The sequence below is a fragment of the Acipenser ruthenus genome, chromosome 19, assembly GCF_902713425.1.
Source record: "Acipenser ruthenus chromosome 19, fAciRut3.2 maternal haplotype, whole genome shotgun sequence".
In the NCBI taxonomy this organism is placed as follows: Eukaryota; Metazoa; Chordata; class Actinopteri; order Acipenseriformes; family Acipenseridae; genus Acipenser; species Acipenser ruthenus.
The window spans coordinates 14,840,109-14,860,993 of NC_081207.1; the positions used below are offsets into that span (position 1 = coordinate 14,840,109).

Below are 20,885 nucleotides of genomic sequence, written 5' to 3' on the forward strand. Positions count from 1 at the left end.
AGCTCTGGTATTGAGAGCTCAGCGATACGTACCCAATGGACAGGCATATCCCATACATAATGTCGTTGGTGGTCGTCTTCGAATTGAAAGGGAACCATGGTTACCAACATTCTAACTGAAATAACGTTTGGTCACAGCTGAGCTATACATTTAAAAATTGTCTATAAAAGTGTATTACACAGACCTTTATTGCATAAATTTATGAGTAAAAAAATAATATGCATAGAGCAAAACATTAGATAGTTGAACAGAACTAACTTGCACTCATTATTCAGAGTCTGAGCTCCCCCATCTCCTGCTTCAGCACAGCCAGACTCAGAGTCATTAGAAGGCAAGGCAGACAGGCCTGCTGCATCTTGCCGTGGAGACTTCAGCCGTCGGCCACGGTATTCTGCACAATATTCATTACGTGTTTTTCTTTTGCGCCCCATTTTCAAATCAAACTAGTAACTGTCACCATATACTTAAAGCAAAAGCTTACGTACACCTTAACCTGCTAATTTCAAAGTAGGCGCTTTGAATGACAGGCGCTGTAGCTGGCAAATGAGAGCAGTCTAGCACTGCTTTAGTCAACGAGATCTGTCAGAACAGGGTGAAACTACAGTACTAACGGACCACTGAGATGACTGACAGTGACACCCAGCCATTCAGGAACGGAGACGGGACAGACAGCAAGTATAAAAATTACACAAACTAGAGATGATTTCTAAAATGTTATTTTTGGTAAGAAAATAACAAGTGGTTTTACCAACGTTTTATTGTATATAAATTTAATTCAGTCGAAATCATATTTTTGGGGAATTCGATGTTTAACGAGCTTTACTGATTAATATCGAAAAGTAGCAAGCCTAGTTAAGGATATAGAACAGTGGGGGTGTCTTATATTGTAACATATACATTATAATACATAATCTATACATTTTTCAAGTGAAATATATGCATGTGATGGGGTGCTAGCTCGCCCCTATAATTTGTGTTGTTTGTTATTGTAATTTTTACTGTTTTCATTATGTTTATTGTGATTCTTGTTTTGGTTTGGATCAGCAGGGAGGGGGGTAAATTCCTCCCTGCGAAAATACATGTGAGAATGTGGCTGGAGCCTTAAGTGCGGACATCACAGACATTTGCAGAGCTTTTTTGAGATGTTATATTAATAAAATAATGACTTAGATTGCATTATTGAGGAGTTTGGTGATAAAACGAGTGATCAGGAGATGATCGATCGGTATGTACGACTATTATTATTATTATTATTTATTTATTAGCATATGTGAAAGTGATAGCGAACGAAAGGGTGGGGCGGGGCTGGAGATGCCTAGTGAGTGCTTTGTTGATATGTAGGGCCTTTTAAACCCGTTTGACTGTGAAAAAAAAAACTTTTAAACAGCGCGTCTAAAATTAACTGCGCGTGTGAAAATAAATTGGACCTGACGCGCCTGACACGCACTTAATAAATGGACTGCAAAGGGTTAATTGTTAATTATTAGTTAATTGGGCTCCAGCCACAGAGTATAAAAGGCAGGTGAAACCCTTTGTGTAGAGGGTGGTTTGGAGTGTTTTGTTTTGAAGAGACACAGAGTAAGTGTTGTCTGTAGAATGATTTATTTTGTTCCAGTGTTTTGTTGGAAACCTTTTGTTTGGCCCTTGTGCCTTTTTATTTGTGTTTTGTCTATTAAAATATTTTGGTTTCACTGCATTTTCTGTCCCTGAGTCTTCCCTGTGCTGCTATCCTGCCACAATGCAACTTTTGTAAAGATTATTTGTTGTAATGACAATGGAGTGATCACTTGTGGAGGTGGCGCTGTTTCAGATAGTGATGTCGTAGATGATACAGACTTATCTAGAAGAAAGAAAGAGAACTCTGTATCATTAACCTGTGACCCAGATCTGAAATGTGGACATCTTTAATATGGGCAGGGTGTGTTTGCACATGAGTGGAGCGTGAAGAGTGTGTTTGTAGTCAAGAGTTTGGATGCAAAGTAAAAGTTCTTGTTTGCTCAGAGACGTTTTTGAAAGAAAGCATGGACTTGTGAGAGTGGAGTCAAGCCTCAAAGTCCATTTAATTTCAAAGTCCATTTAAAAACAGAGTTTGTTGGAGAAGCTGACTGGCCATGTGCTCAGCGCAGGAGTAACAGGAACAAGTGATCTAGAATGGAATGAAGGTTTCCTTGGAAGACAGTAAGTTAAACAAAGAATTACTTACTTGAATCAACTGTTTGAAAAAGCAACTGAGTTACACTCATGTGTAAACTAACCCTTGCTTGAGATAAAGGAGTACTTTAAATGAAGCAAAGTAATAGAAGCAGTTAAGCCATTATGTATTGCAAAAGTCTGATTTGAAGAAGACATCTACAACCTTTTAATATAACTGGGAAATTGATGTGTTAACTTATGTGTGGAGTGAACCGTAATTGTTTGTATCTATGATGGACATTTAAACCTGGACCTTAAGCAAACAATTAACCGTGAACAGTGACGTGACAAGCATCTCATGGTTATTGCTTAAAAGACATTAGAGACTTTTAACTAGACCCGCAGGTCTAGGTATGGACTTTTAGCAACTTGTATATAGTGTAAATAGTGATCTGTGTGGATTTATTAAAGTACACCCTTGTAGGTAAGGATACTCTGGTGGAGGTAATGGTGTCGGACTGACAGTGATACATTTCCACACAGACAGTTCTAAAGTCTACCGCTGGGTGGTAGTGAAGACTTTTGTGTTGTGATCTTTCTGCTGCCTTAACCTTGACAAAAGTAAAGATTGTCAGCCGCTGATGTACAGCAAATACAGTTGTGGACATTGAATTAATTTTCAAAATCTCGACCATCCTGTCACTAGTCAGACCATCCTGTCAGGGAGTTAACACCTTCCTGCACCTTTCCCCTGTGCCTCTTCACTCCCTTAACCCTATCCCTTACAAAAATCTCCTGGTCAAGTGTCCTGGGACCTTGACAAATATATATATATATATATATATATATATATTATTACTATTTTTTTATGCTTACCATAATGTGTGTTGTACTGTGCTCAGGTAGAATTTTACTGGAGTCACTTTGTTGAGCTCTTTGTCCATCAGAATCATTTGCATGTACTTGGAGAGGATTAGCATTTTAACACTAGAACGACTGTGTTTATAGGCATACCTAGAGCAACCATGACCGGTCAATTTGACTGGCGTGTTAAAAACATCATAAATATTATAATGAAAGGAATAAATGCACATTTGAACAGAATGGTCTTCATTTACAATTGTTTATAAAGTCTAAGTGCTGGCACAAATTACACAGATACGCACTGCACTTACCACTTTGTCCGTCTTTGCTGCATCAGAATCTTGTTTGGTAAAATTTGCAGTAATTCCAAACACTCTTTTCTCTTCAGCGATCCATTTGCAATGTGGATTGGGGCAACAATACATTTCTTAGAAAAACGTGTGACTTATAGTAACCAGTGCAGACAGACAGCGTGGCGTTCTGAGCTGTCAAAGCTGATTGATGGCTATCAGAGGCTCATTGAAACACTAGAAATGTCAACAGACCACTCACTTGAGGTATGCAGATTGATATAATCAAACTTCAATACAGCTGCAAGTCCTGACTGCTGAACACAAATAATACCACAACATTTCATTGTTATAATGTTTTATATGCATCGGAAATGTTGACCGTGCCTGGTCGGAATAGGGATGACAGTATTTTATCTTGCTAATTTTTGCAGCTATGCGATTCTTTCATTGTCAGTGGAATTAGTACATATATTTAAGAAAAGTCAGGAAAGCACAGCTCCTTATCTTAAACACATGCAAAGTATGCCTAAGCAGTCATTTTGATGGGTTTCACTTTTAAAATTTAAATTACTCTGCGTGTTGTCTGTTCTTGACATTTCCTAAATACATGTATTAAATATCCTGACGGTGTTTGAAAGTCAGAATCACAAAAATAAGTTATAAGCACTTCTACCTAGAACCGCCAAAAGCCGTCATTTGGACGGCTATTACAATATATGCTTTTATTGTTAATATAACCTACAATACACTATTTTTTATATGCATATAAGCCAGTTTGTTATCTCTCCCTCCAGCAGTATGTATTTGAATAGAATATTGCTCATGAAGTCTAGATATGTGTTATCCAAATATTTATTTTAATCCTATCAATTCCTTGGTGAACATTCATCTGGCTGTCTACGTGAGCATATATAGTCTGCTGTCTTATATATTACTATTACAAGAATTGTTCGAGAAATCTTAATTTTTGTGTTTTGATTTGAGAGCAACTACAAATATATTTGCCTTGGAACGACTTAATTGAAAACAGCATTGCCTGCTTCAAGCTAAACATAAAACATTACATGGACAAGCAGCTGTTTCCGTCAAAAGCACAATGTTGCTGGACACAATACATATCAAACAAACCTGTCAAATTTGGGATCATGTTTTGGCTGGCAGCGGACCCTACCCCTACCTGTGCAAAGATGAAACCCAGCTGGTCAAAGACTGGGTGACAACTGTAAAAAGGATGACTGTTACCAATGACAATTTTTTTTATTTCACTGCAATTCGTAAAACAGTTGAAGAAAAAAAGAAAATAAACAGCCTGATTGGAACAGTAAACAAAGCAAGAAGAGAGTTTCCACTATCTAGTACTCAATGAAAGCAATCACCGGTGTCCAGTTGCTGTATTTTACAATGTACTGGACATGGCAGCCACCAGTTTCTTTGTTTTGTACAAGGAATGCACTGGGGAAAATATCAGTAGGAGAGATTTCATCTTGATGCTAGCCACAGAGCTTTGTCAGAAACATTTCGATCAGAAAACTGCAAAGCAGCAGGGGAACGCAGCTCAACCTGGATACAGTGCGCATCAAGTGACATACGCAAGAGAAAACAATGCCAGGTAACTAAGTGCAATAAAAATAAAACTTCTGATATCTGTGCCCAGTGTAAAAGAGCATATGTGGTAAATGCACACAACAAGTTGATAAGCGTTACCTCTGTGTGGATTGTGCTAATATGGGGGCTTGTGGCGGAGTGTCCCGCCCCTATATCTATCTATCTATCTATCTATCTATATCTATATATATATATATATCTATATATATATATATATATATATATATATATATATATATATATATATATATATATATATATGCACTGTTTTATTATTATTTGTATTATTATTTGTATTATTGTTTGCGGCACGGATAAAAGCCTCCGCCATTATCTGTTATTGTTTTTGTCATTTTAAAAACCTCATGAGGATACGTGACTGATCAGCTACTGATTATTTAACTAGCTGACAGTCACGCATCCTTACTAAACTCGTGCAGACTGTGGCCGAAGGGTAATAAGATAATTAACAGCTAGTTAACTCCTCGGCCAGAATATAAAAGCCTCCAGCTGAGTACGGAAGAGTGAGCAAGTGAGAAAGGAGAGAGCAAGATTTAGAAAGCAAAACAACTGCTAAGCGTGCTGGTTTTACACCAGCACGATACTTATTTGTTTATTTCTATTTGTTTGGCCAACATGCCTTTTTGTTTGTTTAGTGTGTTTGTTTTGTTTAAATCTTTTGTTTTATTATTTAATAAAATAGCTGAGCGCTGTAGCACTGGACATCACCAATCATACGCCACTCAACAACAGCTCGGTCAAATATGGTGGCAGCGGTGGGATAAACAACGCCTCCAGGAGCTGGGCCAGGAACAGCAAAGGCCGTTTTTGAAGACCCCCTCTTTGTGCAGGCCTTCGATTGAGGTGAGGTGGAGACTGCGAAGGAGTGGATCCACCTGAAGGCCATACCATCGCCGCAGGTGGATCAGGAAACCTGTCTCACCTGCCTCAAAGGGGAGGAGTGGTGCTTTGCCGTCTGCAACCCCTCCATGGCAGGAGGGGAAACTGCTGGTCCTAAAGAAGGGAAGGAGGGGCTGTGCTAAGAAGGCGAAGAAGCAGGCTCCAGCGCCCAGAGGGTGAGGAGCCCGTGCATCCAGTGCCCAGAAGGGGGGAGCCCGTGCATCCAGTGCCCAGAAGGGGGGAGCCCGTGCATCCAGTGCCCAGAAGGGGGGAGCCCGTGCATCCAGCGCCCAAGAAGGTGGAGCCCAAGCGTCAAGAGCCCAAGAAAGGGAAGCTCAAGAGTGGACGCTGGGATGGCTACCTTCGCCTGGTCGAGGCCTCAAGTTGGTGCCCTTCCTGCAGGAAGGGGGGCCACTCCGTCGTCAACTGCCCCCACCCTGGAGAGGAGGAGGAGGGATGACCGAAGGGCAGCTGGGAAGCCTACCTCAGCGCTCTTGAGGCTGTGAAATGGTGCACTGCCTGTGGGGAGTGGGGCCACTTTGTGGTCAACTGCCCCATTCTCCAGGAAGAGGAGGAGAAGGAGAAGCACCGGTTCCCTGCAACAGGAGGAGACTACTCGCTGTCCCCACCTCCACTGCTTCCACCAGTAGGAGCAGAGCAGCGGGAGATGCCTCTGCCTCCACCAACCTGGGAGGACGGCTTACCGCTCCCACCTCCACCAGCAGAGGGTGAATACCTGCTGGTTCCGTCTCAACCATCGTGGGAGGACTGCTTGCCCCTCCCACCTCCACCAGCAGAGGGTGAATACCTGCTGGTTCCGTCTCCACAGCCATGGGAGGACTGCTTGCCCCTCCCACCTCCACCAGCAGAGGGTGAATACTTGCTGATTCCACCTCCACCGCCATGGGAAGGACTGCTCCTGCCCTGCCTCGCTCCGCCCAAGGATGCCTGCCTCGCTCCGCTCAAGGATGCGTGCCTCGCACCGCCCAAGGATGCTTGCCTCACACCGCCTGGGGTTGCCTGTTGCTCCGCATCGCCTGGGGTTGCCTGCGGCTCCGCATCACCTGGGGTTGTCTTCTGCTCCGCATCGTCTGTGGAGCCACCAGTTGCAGGGTACGAGGGAGAAGTGGAGCTCCCGCTGCCGCCTCCATGGTCAGGGGCTCCCCTCCCGAGTTCGCCTCCCGAGGGTCCGCTGCTGCCGTTGCCTCCCGAGGGTCCGCTGCTACTGTCGCCTCCCGAGGGTCCGCTGCTGCCATCACCTCCCGAGGGCCCGCTGCTGCTGTCGCCTCCCGAGGGTCCGCTGCTGCTGTCGCCTCCCGAGGGTCCGCTGCTGCCGTCGCTGCCTGGGGTCGCCGCCGGCTCTGCTTTGACTGGGAAGCTGCCGGCCATGAAGAAGGGGGGCAGGTCAGGAGACCAGCTCTTCCCGCAGCACTTTCGCTGCAGGAAATTCGGTGGCTGGAGCCCCAGAAGAGGGAGCGTGGGGGGGGGGAGGTCAGGAGACCACCCCCACAGGCCACAGGGCGGCCGCAAGATTGCTTTGGCCGGAGGAGCCGGCCTGTGTGTGGTCAGCCAGGCTGCTACAGCTGTTGGGGTGGGAGGAAGACCTCCCACCGTGGCCATCACCTTTGGCCCGTTTCTGCCCCTGTTCCTGGGCCGGGACTGTAAACCGGGACTTTGAGGACTAAGGTAGGTGGTCTTTTGAGGCCATGTGTGCTGCGCACAAGGGGGGGCATGTGTGGTGGAGTGTCCCGCCCCTATATATATGTGCACTGTTTTATTATTTGTATTATTGTTTGCGGCACGGATAAAAGCCGGCGCTATTATCTGTTATTGTTTTTGTCATTTTAAAAACCTTGTGAGGATGCGTGACTGAACAGCTACTGATTATTTAACTAGCTGACAGTCACGCATCCTTACTAAACTCGTGCAGACTGTGGCCAAGGGGTAATAAGATAATTAACAGCTAGTTAACCCCTCGGCCAGAATATAAAAGCCTCCAGCTGTCCGTGCTAGAGGGGGGAGTGTACAGAGGAGAGTATGGGAGAGCGAGCAAGGAGAGAGCGAGATTTAGAAAGCGAAACAACTGCTAAGCGTGCTGGTTTTACACCAGCACGATACTTATTTGTTTATTTCTATTTGTTTGGCCAACATGCCCTTTTGTTTGTTTAGTGTGTTTGTTTTGTTTAAATCTTTTGTTTTATTATTTAATAAAATAGCTGAGCGCCGTAGCGCTCAGTTTCACATCCGTCATTTATTGTTTGGTTTCTGTTACTTCCTGGTATGTGATGTCACCACTCATACGCCACTCAACAATAGCTCCGTCACAGGGCTACTTTGAAGTATGTTTCCCTGAATGTGCATTCATGCTACACAATGGCAATTGAGTTACTTTCTTTTTTGTTATTTTTGTAAATAATTACATAGTTTTTACAATGTTGTATGTAAATATACCAGTTTACACAATATTTTCTTCTCAAATGTTTATTTTATTATAGTTTTTCATTTTTTTAAGTCATGCATTATATGTGCTAATTTTGAAATCAAAGCCTTTTAAATACAGCGTTTCTGCTATACAAATGTTAGATATGATATTCATGAATACATCTTTTGAGTTGTATCTGAAAGTTTGTCTTTCATTTTTATATCGAAGCTGTTTGAAATGTACCCGTCAAAATAACTGCTGCCGGCTGTTCTAGGTAGTAGCATAAACCCGGCGGTTCTAGTGTTAAGTTTAAATAAATGGTCAAAATGACTGCCTTGGTCATTCTGGTGTTAAGGTCCCCGAAATAAATCAGTTGAACTGCTGCTAATCAATGTGTCACTTCAGGGCAGTAGCCTCTGATTGATTTTAAACACCCAGGTTAAAGACTTTAAGTCTGCATTTGTGTAATCTTTATCTCTAAAACCAACCCGATCATGTGCTGCTGCATTGTTATCATGGATCAGAGTTCAGGTTTCAACATGCTGTTTCTCCCTCCAGTCTCTGCTGTTCAGCTCAGCTGCCTAGTTTATCTTGTGTGGAGATGAGAGCAGCTCACACAATGAGCTGAGCGGGTCTGACTGCTGCAACTGCTTCACTGTAGCTGTTCAGTTCTTTCTTTCTTAGCTTGTTCTATTGTTCAGTGGTTCTGATTTTACTCACCACACAGAGTGTCTCCTGGTTTACACTTATCGTCTGTGGAAACGTACTTCACTTCTTGTTCTGTGGAAATAAACAGCGACATTAGTAAAGATTAGTCTGGCAGTAACAAACTCACAGACATGCACGCCAGACACGCATGCACACAGACACACACACATATAGACATGCAGGCCAGACACACACATATAGACATGCAGACCAGACACACATACACACAGAGACACACACATATAGACATGCAGGCCAGACATACATACACACAGAGACACACGCATATAGACATGCAGGCCAGACCCACATCCACACAGACACACACACATATACACATGCACGCCCGACACGCATACACACATACACACACACATATAGACATGCAGGCCAGACCCACATACACACAGACACACACGCATATAGAGATGCAGGCCAGACATGCATACACACAGACACACACGCATATAGACATGCAGGCCAGACCCACATCCACCCAGACACACACACATATACACATGCACGCCCGACACGCATACACACAGACACACACAGAGACAAACACAGACACTCACACACACAGAGCTAAAGTTGCAAACTGTCTGTTATTTAAATTTGCTGTCCGGTTTTCTAGTACACTGAAAACTGGACACACATTGCCCGTTAACACTCCGTGCCAACGTCGCTGAAAGCAACCACCGGCTCTGTGCCAGTGATGCACATTTGTGACAGACTGCTGTGCCGTTAATTATCAATTGCTGTACAAATTGACGTCACCACGATGAGCAGCACGATTTCAGTTTTTGACAGGTACATAATTTAATATATGCTGCCATTCGATTATTTTCAGCAAATCGCTGTAAAAGATAGATGTTGCTAGCATTTATCTCATGGCATAAGTGTATATCGCTGTCAGAAAAGAAGCCGTGTTCAGTGAGGTAGCTTGTTGTATGAATAGAACTAGTTACTACAGTAAATTACTTAGTCAACATATTATTTAGCTGCTCTGTGAAATGTATTTTTCTTCTTCTTCTTCTTCTTATTATTATTATTATTTTACTACCATAAAGTCTATTTCATTTTAAATTGTGTAGAAAATATTTTACTGGCTAAATTAAAAAGATACTGTAACATTTGTCAGGTTTATGAAGCAGCACTCAGGGAGACAGTGTGGAATTTTAGGATTTTTTGCTAATAAACAATGAATTCCTTTTAGGCGCCGGAATTCACGCCACCAAAATAATAAACCCTTTTATCATTTTTTATCATTCTAGCTTTCGCTGCAGTCTCTTCTCATTGTCACTCTCGCTGTCCCTCCCAGTGTGACTCATGCACCCCTTATATACCCTCTCCTCATTTCCCACCGTTTTCTGGCCCAACCAATCAAACCCATGCTCTGTAGTCCCCCTTTTCACACTGCTAACTGGGAGAGATAAAAACATAACAACATAAGAAAGTTTACAAACGAGAGGAGGCCATTCAGCCCATCTTGCTCGTTTGGTTATTAGTAGCTTATTGATCCCACAATCTCATCAAGCAGCTTCTTGAAGGATCCCAGGGTGTCAGCTTCAACAACATAAAACAGATAAAATATAGCAGCAGCACGCATTCACGTGCTCATTCACTCCCCCTTCCCATGCTAAGTAACAGTGTGACCTGTTCTCCTTACAATACATTTAACATAAAATATAGACAAGACAGACAAATGGGACAGACAACAAGTCATGCAATGATGCAATTGTCCGGGTCGTTACACTGACCTCCCCCACCCCCTTAGTCCCTCGTCAAAGTCTCAAATGGGCTACCTCCAGCCGGTATCAGCAGCCCCCTGGTGTACTCAGGACCCGGGGCTGCACTGGGGGTGTCTGCTGGCGTGCAGAGCTCATGACCCAGCATGAACAGAGCTGGAGTGCAGGCAGTGGAGTCCTGCATAGCTGAACGGCAGGCTAGCAACACAAGAGGCAGGTGGGTGTCCCAGTCTTTTTGGTGGCTGGCGGTGGTCACAACCAGCTGCACGACCAGCGTGCGGTTGAAACGCTCAACCAATCCATCACTCTGCAGGTGGACGGGGGTGGTCCGGGTCTTCTGGATCCCCAGGCGCTGGCACATCTCCGCAAAGACCCAAGACTCAAAGTTGCGCCACTGGTCTGAATGGAGCTTCTGGGGGATCCCGGCTGAAGAACCCCTCCAGCAGTGTTTCAGCTACTGTCTCTGCCTCCTGGGCTGGCAGAGTGTATGCCTCCGGCCACTTGGTGAAGTAGTCAAGGACCACCAGGACGAAATGGTTCCCTTTCTCTGAGCATGGAAAGGGGCCTAAGACATCCACGGTGACCCTCTCCATGGGTCCATCTACCTGGTACTGCTGGAGGGGGGCATGCGACTGGCCCGGGGGCCCTTTTCGAGTAATGCAGGTGTTGCATCGCTGGCAGGTCCACGACCTCCCGTCTGCACTACCCTCAGTAGAAGGACTGATGGAGCCGCCAGAGCATCTTCGTGACCCCGACGTGGCCGGTGCCTGGGGTCCCATGGTGGACCTTGAGCACCTCCAGGCGCAGCGCTTGGGGGACAACCACCTGCCGTCTCACCTCCCCTGTTGCCTTCCACTGCCGTTAGAGGATGCCATCTTTTAAACCCAGCCCCGTCCACAGCGACCACAGCCCATGTGTGGCAGTAGAGTGTCTTGCTACCTCTTCCCAGGGTGGTCTCCACTGGTCCTCCAGCCACTGCAGCACAGGACAGAGATCTGGGTCAGCCTCCTGGTGCCTCCTCCACTCCGTCCTCTCCACTGGCACCAGTGCACAGCACTGCTCTGTACTTCCTGAGGACAACTCGGCCTCCTTCTGTTCCCTCCAGTTGCATTGTGTGCACATTAGCGTGCTTCTCCCCTGCCTGATGCTGGATGGAATAGTTAAATTCTTGTAATTGTTCTATCCAGCATGCAACCTAAAGAGCTGCATGGTCTGTCTGCATTGTGAAGGGGAGCCCGCAGAGATTGTGGCGGACCAACTTGACCACTGCCATCAGCTACCGTCACGTCACACAGTACCAGCGCTCGGTCTTGCTGAGCGACCGGCTGTAGTATGCGACTACCTACTCACTGTCTGACCCAGGCTGTGACAGGACAGCTCCGATCCCCTCGTCACTCACGTCAGTGTCCAGCAAGAAGGTGGAGTGGGGGTCTGAGGGTGCCAACACAGGGCTGAGGTCCTCTGGGCTGGCATGGAGGGCTGCGGGGGTTGAAGTCCTCTCCAGTGCTGGGCCTGTCGGAAGGCTGTGTTGCCCCTGGGGGCGGGGGTAGGCGACGGGGTCATTGTGTTCTGGATTATTAGCAATAAATCCTAAAATCGAGAATTCCACACTGTCTCCCTGAGTCCTGCTTCATAAACCTGACAAAACGTTACATTGGTGTACATAAGCGGGATTATGGAGCACGGATTATGGAGCCCGGCCCGATGGTTGGTGGTGCCCGATAAAATAAAATTCAATACAAAAAAAATGTTTTAAAAAATCAAATGAACAAAACAAAAATACAGTTTGGCAGGTTACATGTAATTGAGGTGGGGCCCGGGGAAGGGCTGAGTTCCCTGGCCCAACAGTGGGTATGGCTGGCTCATTGGCTCCCCTCTCCTGGCGGTCTGGCCCTGACGAGCAAAGGGGTCCCGGTCGCGGCCTAGCTGCCCCTGCAGGATGGCTGGCCCCTCCGGGTAGGCCAAGGCCAGGGCCAGGTTCCATTGTAAATGCAATGGCCCGTTGCCTGCCCATGTAGCGCAGAAAGTCAGTGGTGTACTGTCCGCCCAGCCACTTGTATGGCCAGGCTTCCCCTCCCTTTCATTGGCATCAGCTCCCTGGTGACTGTGCGGAGTTGGACCATTGTGGGTTCCAGCCGGACCCCCTCTGGGAGAACATCGGGGCAGACCAGGGTCACCATCAAGCCGGTGTCCACCAGGGCGGTGCAGGGGTCCCTCTCAGTCCAGACTGGAACATGACAGAAGTCCCCTGAGGTGGTTCTCCCGACTACCACTGGTGGTCTATGTGGGTTGTTGTCGGTGGCTTCAGGAGAGAGGGGGGCCACCCTCTCCCAGCTTGGCTGTTGGGCCCCAGCTGTGTGAGCGCAGGTGTATGTTGTAAGTATGGGAGACAGGATGTTTCCTGGCAATGAGCTGGTGAGTGGGGCTGTGGTGGAGGGGCATTGCCACTGTAGGTGCCCAGGTTTGCTGCAGTAAAAGCACAGACCTGTGGGTGGGGGGGCCTGTGTGGATGCAGTCCGGATCAAGGGAGGAGCGGCGTGGCTGTCTGCAGTCTCCTTCTCTTCTACCTTGGCTTGACGTGCAGTGGACCTGGGGCAATCAGTCATTCTCTCCCCTCTCGCTGGTCCCCCTCAGAGGCCCGGCCACACTCACCCTCCTCAAGCAGAGCCTCGACCCATTCTGCATGGGTCAAGGCAAGCTCTAGGGAGGTTGGGGCTGTTTAGCTACAGCTCCTGGAGTTTAGCCTTCTATAAATGACAACCGTGACAGTTTAATAGAGAGACAAAACAAAACACAAAAGCTCACGGTTTCTTTTTACAACAGTAGTCCTTTACAGGTCTTTCCGTAACCGTAACAAAGAAACAGATTGCTCGGCCACATCCCCTGATATACCTTCAGTCACGCCCCCTTTGGTAGTGCGTGCAATCACGTATCCTCCAATCCATGACGGACACATCTCATACTGCATTAAGACGATGACTTCTGGTATTGTGACTCTGCCCCCTTTCTGGATGGCCGACTTCTGACTGAACTGCCGAACCATCCAGTCCGGGGCACACTGTTATTGCAAATGTCAGTTTTTGCATCATTTCAGGATTTGATCAATGGACAGGTGGGATTGAAAGGTAGTAAAGAGGAGAAAAACAAAACATATATGTGTGTCAGGAGATATGGAGAAACAAGAGAAATACATTTAATAGATCAGGACAGAGAAAAAAGGGGTGTGTTCTGTATTAATTAAATTATAGTTTCATATACCTGGTTTTGAGAGAAATTTTATGCCAAAATGAAAAATAAATGAATAAATACACAAATACATAAATACATAAATACATATAGAAATACATAAATAAATATGTGTATTTATTTATTTATTTTTCATTTTGGCATAAAATATCCCCCATACCCGGTTGCAAATATGAAACTTAATAACTTTTGAACTTCATCACATAAATACAATATCGTAGCCTTCTGCATTCGATATCTTCGTAGCACTTGCTCTTCTGTAAGGTCCAAACTGGTGGTTTACTTTAGATTGAGCCTGTCTGAAATAGATTCCCATCTCCATTAGAATTCTTTGAAACAGGCAGAACCATTTTAGTCATTCCGACCACATGAACCTGTGACAGGGCAGAGGAAAAGCCCTGCACATAATTAAAGGGGACAGGGCAAAGCCCTGTGTGTAAATAAATGTATTGTTTGGTGTTAAAAAATGCATGGTGCTGTGTTTATTTAAAATTAGTATGTTTTGTTATTAGTGTATGGTTTAAATATATTTAGTGTTATTTTAAATTTTATTTTAATTAAAAATGTTATGTTTGGTTTGGCTGTGGTCTGGCAGGGGCGATTGTTAGCACGTGCCAGACATCTCGTGAAAATGCATGGTCTGTCACATAACACTTTATAGATTTTTGCACGAGAGGTATGTTAATTAGATACCTACCTCGGAATTAGTGTTCTCATCCTTCTTTGCCATTTTAGATTTTTGCTCAAAACATGAAAAACAGTTGCAAAGTTAAAACATCACCACAAAAGACCTTCCTGTTGGTCAGAAAAGCTTTGACAACATTACTGGGGAGTTGGTTCCAGACCCACACAATTCTCTGTGTAAAAAAAATACCTCCTATTTTCTGTTCTGAATTCCCCTTTATCTAATTTCCATTTGTGACCCCTGGTCCTTGTTTCTTTTTTCAGGTCAAGACTGAAGAGATTCAATTATTTTAGTCTGTCTGCATACGACATGCCTTTTAAACCTGGGATAATGAAGTGATGTATTGATTTCAATATCCAAACAAAGTTAATGTTCCCAAAATGACAGTGTTTATTTAAACAAAAGAAACCACCCCTTTACCAGCAATGGTATCTGGGAGAACATGGTGGGCTTGCAAACCCAAAAATAATACAACACACAGTTAATAATCCCACGTCTCCGGTGCACACAATTGTGCTCTTCAAAAACTCTGGGATCGTGGTGCGTGTCAGTGCTGTGCCGTGAAGGTAGTGCTCAGGTATCTGTGCTGGCTCCGTGGCGACAGATCCTGCTTCCTTACAACTGCCCTTTCATGCCATGTTACTGAAAAAATGTCACCAACTCTGTCAACCTTCATTCATATTAGGTTGTAAGCACCCTTAATTTATGTATAAAACAGTTTGGGCATTTTCATGCTCGATGCAGATGTGTTAAACTCATTGCCCAATGTGACAGGAATGGCTGGGCGGTGACGTCACGGCAGAAGCAGGAACTTAAAAACACTGACACCAGGCACTGCAGTTTTCAAATAATAAAGACTCGGCTGGCCACCGTTTTATTTAAATACAAAATTAAATAAAAGGTTTTAACAAAAAAACACAGAGCAAAATAAAACAGGTAAACAAAACAAAATCACGAACACAAAATAAATAAAACACAGGCCAGGCTGGGCAGATTGCCTTCACTGTTCCTGTGTGTTTTTTTTAAGTTTTGTTCCGTTCCTCTCCTCTCCTCTCCTCTCCTCTCCTCTCCTCTCCTCTCCTCTCCTCTCCTCTCCTCTCCTCTCCTCTCCTCTCCTCTCCTCTCCTCCACCCCGAGATGGAGAGCTGCAGGCTTTTTATACAGGTGACCATCTCCCGATTAGCAACAAATTAAATCACCTAATTAATTCGGGAGATGGCCACCTTCTGCACAAGCTTTCTAATTACTGTGTGGATGGTGCTTCCCATCCACGCTACTTTTTTTTTTTTTTTTATAAATTTAGTCGTCGCCAATTATTTTACCCCGATTTTCACCCCAATTTAGCATGCGTCCTCCGAAACGTGCTCCTGCCAAGCCGTCATTTTTCGCACTGCAGATCCACAGCAATGCCACCAGACCTATAGTGCCGGAGGACAACACAGATCTGGCGGCTCCGCTGCAGAGCCACAGGCGCCCTATCGGCCACAGGGGTCCCATCCACGCTACTTAATACAAAAACAAACAAACACTCGGCTACGCCGTCATCTATAAATACAATAATAAACAATAACAAAACCTGCGGCGCTTCGCCGTCTTCTATACATAATAAATAAATCATAATAATAATACAAAACAAATACAAAATAATACAGGGGCGGAGGGGGACCCCGTTCTAAAATAAAATAAACAAATCAATGTACAGGGCACCTCGTCCTGTTACACCCAAATTTTTATTTTTAATTTTTTTAAGATATATGTGCGCACACTGTATAAAAAATAGAAATTACTTTGGGACATCCGTTCTTCATTTAGGAATGACACCTTGGAAGACTATAGACTCTGGTGGTGTCATAATATAATATGTCATACGTTTGGAGCAATGCAAATTACGTATGTATTTTTTTAAAGGGACAGTTGTCTATGCAGTATAAAAATTATCAATGGGGTAAGACACTCTTTATTGATAAAACAGCCTTAATTAAAAACTGTATATTGCCTAATTATTAATTATTGATCAATCCCGAGTAAAACATGCATACTCCAATCGTTAACTGCTTTTTCAAATATATATGATTCTATAATATACAGTGCCTATAGAAAGTGTACACCCCCTTGAACTTTTTTCATATTTTGTTGTGTCAGTGCCTCAGAGTTTCATGCATTTACAGGGCCGTAAAAAAGTATTTGCCCCCTGTCTGATTTTCTGCATTTTTGCACATTTTTCACATTGTATTTGGTCTGATTTTTTTGTGGGTTGTAGTAGTATATAGAGGGGAGTCTGAGAGAAAAAATGACACCAACGTTTGGTGCTTCTTTCATTTGTTTGGTGTGCAAGGTAATCAAACATGCAATCTTCAGGTGTGAAAAAGTTATTGCCCCCCCCTAGTTAACTCAACCCAATTAAAGGGATAATTAGGGTCAGCTGTTTGAGTACTTTGGTTAACAACCAGGCCTGATTTGGGCCAGCCCTGCCCAATATAAATCACCAGAGTGAAGTTGTCAGCACACAGGTTCTAGAGCAGGGGTGGGCAATCCTGGTCCTGGAGGGCCGGTGTCCCTCCTGGCTTTTGTTCCAACTGTGCTCTAAATTACTTAATTAGACCAATAATTGGTAATAATCAGTACAATTAAGTAATTTAGAGCACAGTTGGAACAAAAGCCAGGAGGGACACCGGCCCTCCAGGACCAGGATTGCCCACCCCTGTTCTAGAGGCACATCATGCCACGAACAAAAGAAATTCCTGAAGACCTCCGGAAAAAAAATTGTTGATGCCTATAAGTCTGGAAAGGGTTACAAAGCCATTTCTAGGGCAGCAGTGTGGAGTAGTGGTTAGGGCTCTGGACTCTTGACCGGAGGGTCGTGGGTTCAATCCCCGGTGGGGACACTGCTGCTGTACCTTGAGCTATGTACTTTACCTAGATTGCTCCAGTAAAAACCCAACTGTATAAATGGGTAATTGTATGTAAAAATAATGTGATATCTTGTAACAATTGCAAGTCGCCTTGGATAAGGGCGTCTGATAATAAATAAATAAATAATAATAATGATAATAATAATAATAATCTAAGGCTCTGACAGTATTGAATCTTCCCAGGAGTGGCCGTAGAACAACCCTAGGATCTGTAGGCCTCTCTCGTCTCAGCTAAGGTCAGTGTTCAGGACTCCATCATCAGAAAGACACTGGGCAAAAATGGGATTCATGGTAGAGTAGCAAGGCAGAAACCATTGCTCACTAAGAAGAACATGAATGCTCATCTCAAGTTTGCCAAAAAGCACCTGGATGATCCTCAAGAGTTCTGGAACAATGTTCTATGGACATATGAGTCAAAAGTGGAACTTTGTGGCCGACATGGGCCCCGCTGTGTCAGGCGAAAACCAAACACATTCCACAGTAAGAACCAAGCATGGTGGTGGTAGTGTCATGGTTTGCGGATGCTTTGCTGCATCAGGACCTGGATGCCTTGCCATCATTGAAGGAACCATGAATTCTGCTCTGTATCAGATGTCAGGCCATCCGTCCATGAGCTGAAGCTGAAGCGCAGCTGGGTCATGCAGCAAGACAATGATCCGAAACACACAAGCAAGTCTACATCAGAATGGTTGAAGAACAAGAAATGTTAAGTTTTGGAATGGCCTAGTCAAAGTCCAGACCTAAACCCCATTGAGATGTTGTGGCAGGACCTGAAACAAGCAGTTCATGCTCGAAAACCTACAAATGTCACTGAGTTGAAGCAGTTCTGCAAGGAAGAGTGGGCCAAAATTCCTCCACGGCGCTGTGAGAGACTAATCAATAACTACAGGAAGCGTTTGGTTGCAGTTATTGCTGCTAAAGGTGGCATAACCAGTTATTGAGTCTAAGGGGGCGATTACTTTTTCACACAGGGGCATTGGGTGTTGCATAACTTTCTTTAATAAATAAATTAAATATGTATCACATTTTTGTGTTATTTGTTCACTCAGGGTCCCTTTTATCTAATATTAGGTTTTGGTTGAAGATCTGATAACATTCAGTGTCAAAAATATGCAAAAATGCAGAAAATCAGACAGGGCGCTTTCTTGAGTAATGGTTTCCTTCTTGCCACCCTACCATACAGGCCAGATTTGTGGAGTGCTTGGGATATTGTTGTCACATGCACACTTTGATCAGTCTTGGCCATAAAAGCCTGTAGTTCTTGCAAAGTTTCCATTGGCCTCTTGGTAGCCTCTCTGATCAGTCTCCTTCTTGCTCAGTCATCCAGTTTGGAGGGATGGCCTGATCTAGGCAGGGTCTTGGTGGAGCCATACACCTTTCACTTCTTAATAATTGTCTTGACCATGCTCCAAGGGATATTCAAGGCCTTTGATATTTTTTATACCCATCCCCTGATCTGTCCCTTTCAACAACTTTGTGCTGGAGTTCTTTTGAAAGCGCCTTGGTGTTCATGGTTGAGTCTTTGCTTTGAAATGCACTACTCAGCAGAGGGAACCTACAGGAACTGCTGAATTTATCCTGAAATCATGTGAATAACTACAATTTAACACAGGTGGAGGCCACTTAACTTGGTGTGTGATTTTGAAGGCGATTGGCTACACCTGAGTTAATTTAGGATTGCTATTACAAGGGGGGTGGACACTTATCCAACCAAGCTATTTTCTACAAATTTCTAGAATATGTTTTTCACTTGGAATTTGTGGGGTAGGATGTGTAGATACATGAAAAAAAACTATTTTAATGCATTTTAATTCCAGGCTATAAGGCAACAAAAGGTGAACATTTTGAAAGGGGGTGTAGACTTTCTATAGGCACTGTATGTGGGGAAATGCATTTTCTTTATTAAAACCCAGCGGAAGTTAATTTGACGCTTCAGGCAGCAATGCTGTCAGCAAGAGTTCAGAGTTTTGCCTCCTCTGGCTTTTCCCATGACCCAACTGGCTATAAAATGTCTAAATTTCATGTTTTTAAAGTGTTTTGAAAGACAAAATTTCACCTTTAAAAACACCAAATTTCGCCTTTTAAAGTCGAAATTTTGATTTAAAAGTCAACTTTTTGAGTTTTAATGACAAAATTTTTATTTTTTATTTTTTTTTTATCAAAGAACCTTATCAAAGAATGGTAGGTTGGAGATTGGCCTATACTTATTGAGGACTTTAGGGTCCAAATTGTGTTTCTTAAGCATAGGCTTTACCACAGCTACCTTAAGTGCTGAGGGAACTATACCGGAGGAAAGTGAACCATTTAAAATGTGGGTATTAATAACACCAAGAATATCTTTTAATAGTTTTGTAGGAATAGGATCAAGAGAGCATGTAGTAGCTCTCATATAAGGTAATCAAAGAAAAAGCTCCCATAGTAGCCTAATAGGTGTAGTTGGTAAAATTCTGCCAGAGTCCTCCTTCTTAATAGAAGGTGTCTGTGGAATCTCATTTCTGATGTCTAGTATTTTATTTTTAAAGAACTGTAACAAGTCATTGCAGCTGTGAGAGGAGCCAATGTCAAGGGTAGGGCTATTAGGGGAAGGATTCATTAATTTATCAAAAATGTAGCAAAAAGAAATCTAGGATTATTTTTATTTGTTTCAATTAAATTAGAGTAATATGATTATCTAGCTGCCAGAGCCTTCCTATATTTAACCAGGTGGCCCTTCCATGCGATGTAATTAACATGCAATTTAGATTCCTGCCATCTCCATTCTAGTTTATGACCCTCATATTTCATCTTACGAGTTGTATGATTGAACCACGGTGAGCTTTTTTTAAAAGACACTCTCCGAGTTTTGATTGGTGCTACAGTATCTAAGATACCAGTTAAGGTGGTGTTGTAAGTATTAACCAGCTCATCTACTGATGAGGACTGGTAATGAGCTCAAGACATCAGAAAGCTTAACAGCTGTTGAAGAATGAATTACCCAGGATTTAAATGTACAGTCCACAGTATTTGTAGATACTGGCAGATTCACTAGAGTTATGATCTTCTTAACAACTAAACCACGAGAAATTAACAGATCTAAAGTATGGCCATGATTATGCGTAGTACCTTTGACATGCAGGATATAATCGAAGGAATCAAGTAGCCTAAAAAACTCCAAGGAGTTAGAATCAGAATCAATATCAACATGAAGGTTAAAATCACCAATAAAATATCATATCATAAAGCTAAGGTTTACAATTTCAGAACAGCAAAATAAGGTATGAAACAGAGACTAACAGAAGTAGATTGGAGTAAAATAGAGAAAACATCCACAGAAAAAAGATGGCTGTTTTTTAAAAATGTAGTACTAGAGGCACAAATCAATTACATCCC

General features: G+C 43.7%; 2 protein-coding genes across 5 annotated transcripts in view; one reads left to right on the plus strand and one right to left on the minus strand.

Annotated features, from left to right (window-relative positions):
- LOC117424612 (tyrosine-protein kinase STYK1-like) overlaps window positions 1-20,885 on the minus strand; it is a 67,070-nt gene that overhangs the window by 22,212 nt on the left and 23,973 nt on the right. For 2 of the 4 annotated variants that reach the window (XM_058992519.1, XM_058992520.1), the window contains 2 exons: window positions 8,938-8,997; window positions 60-76 (listed from right to left, as the gene is read on the minus strand). In XM_058992519.1, the coding sequence (XP_058848502.1) occupies window positions 60-76; window positions 8,938-8,997 (77 nt within the window). Of the gene's footprint in view, window positions 1-59; window positions 77-258; window positions 392-8,937; window positions 8,998-20,885 lie in introns of all 4 variants that reach the window. The other 2 variants (XM_058992521.1, XM_034041149.3) reach the window with 2 other exon arrangements.
- Window positions 1,804-20,885, plus strand: part of LOC117424614 (caspase-2-like) — a 55,003-nt gene continuing 35,921 nt past the window's right edge. Inside the window, exon 1 of the mRNA XM_034041151.3 lies at window positions 1,804-2,178. The gene's annotated coding sequence lies outside the window, so the exon portion shown is untranslated. The remainder of the gene's footprint in view (window positions 2,179-20,885) is intronic.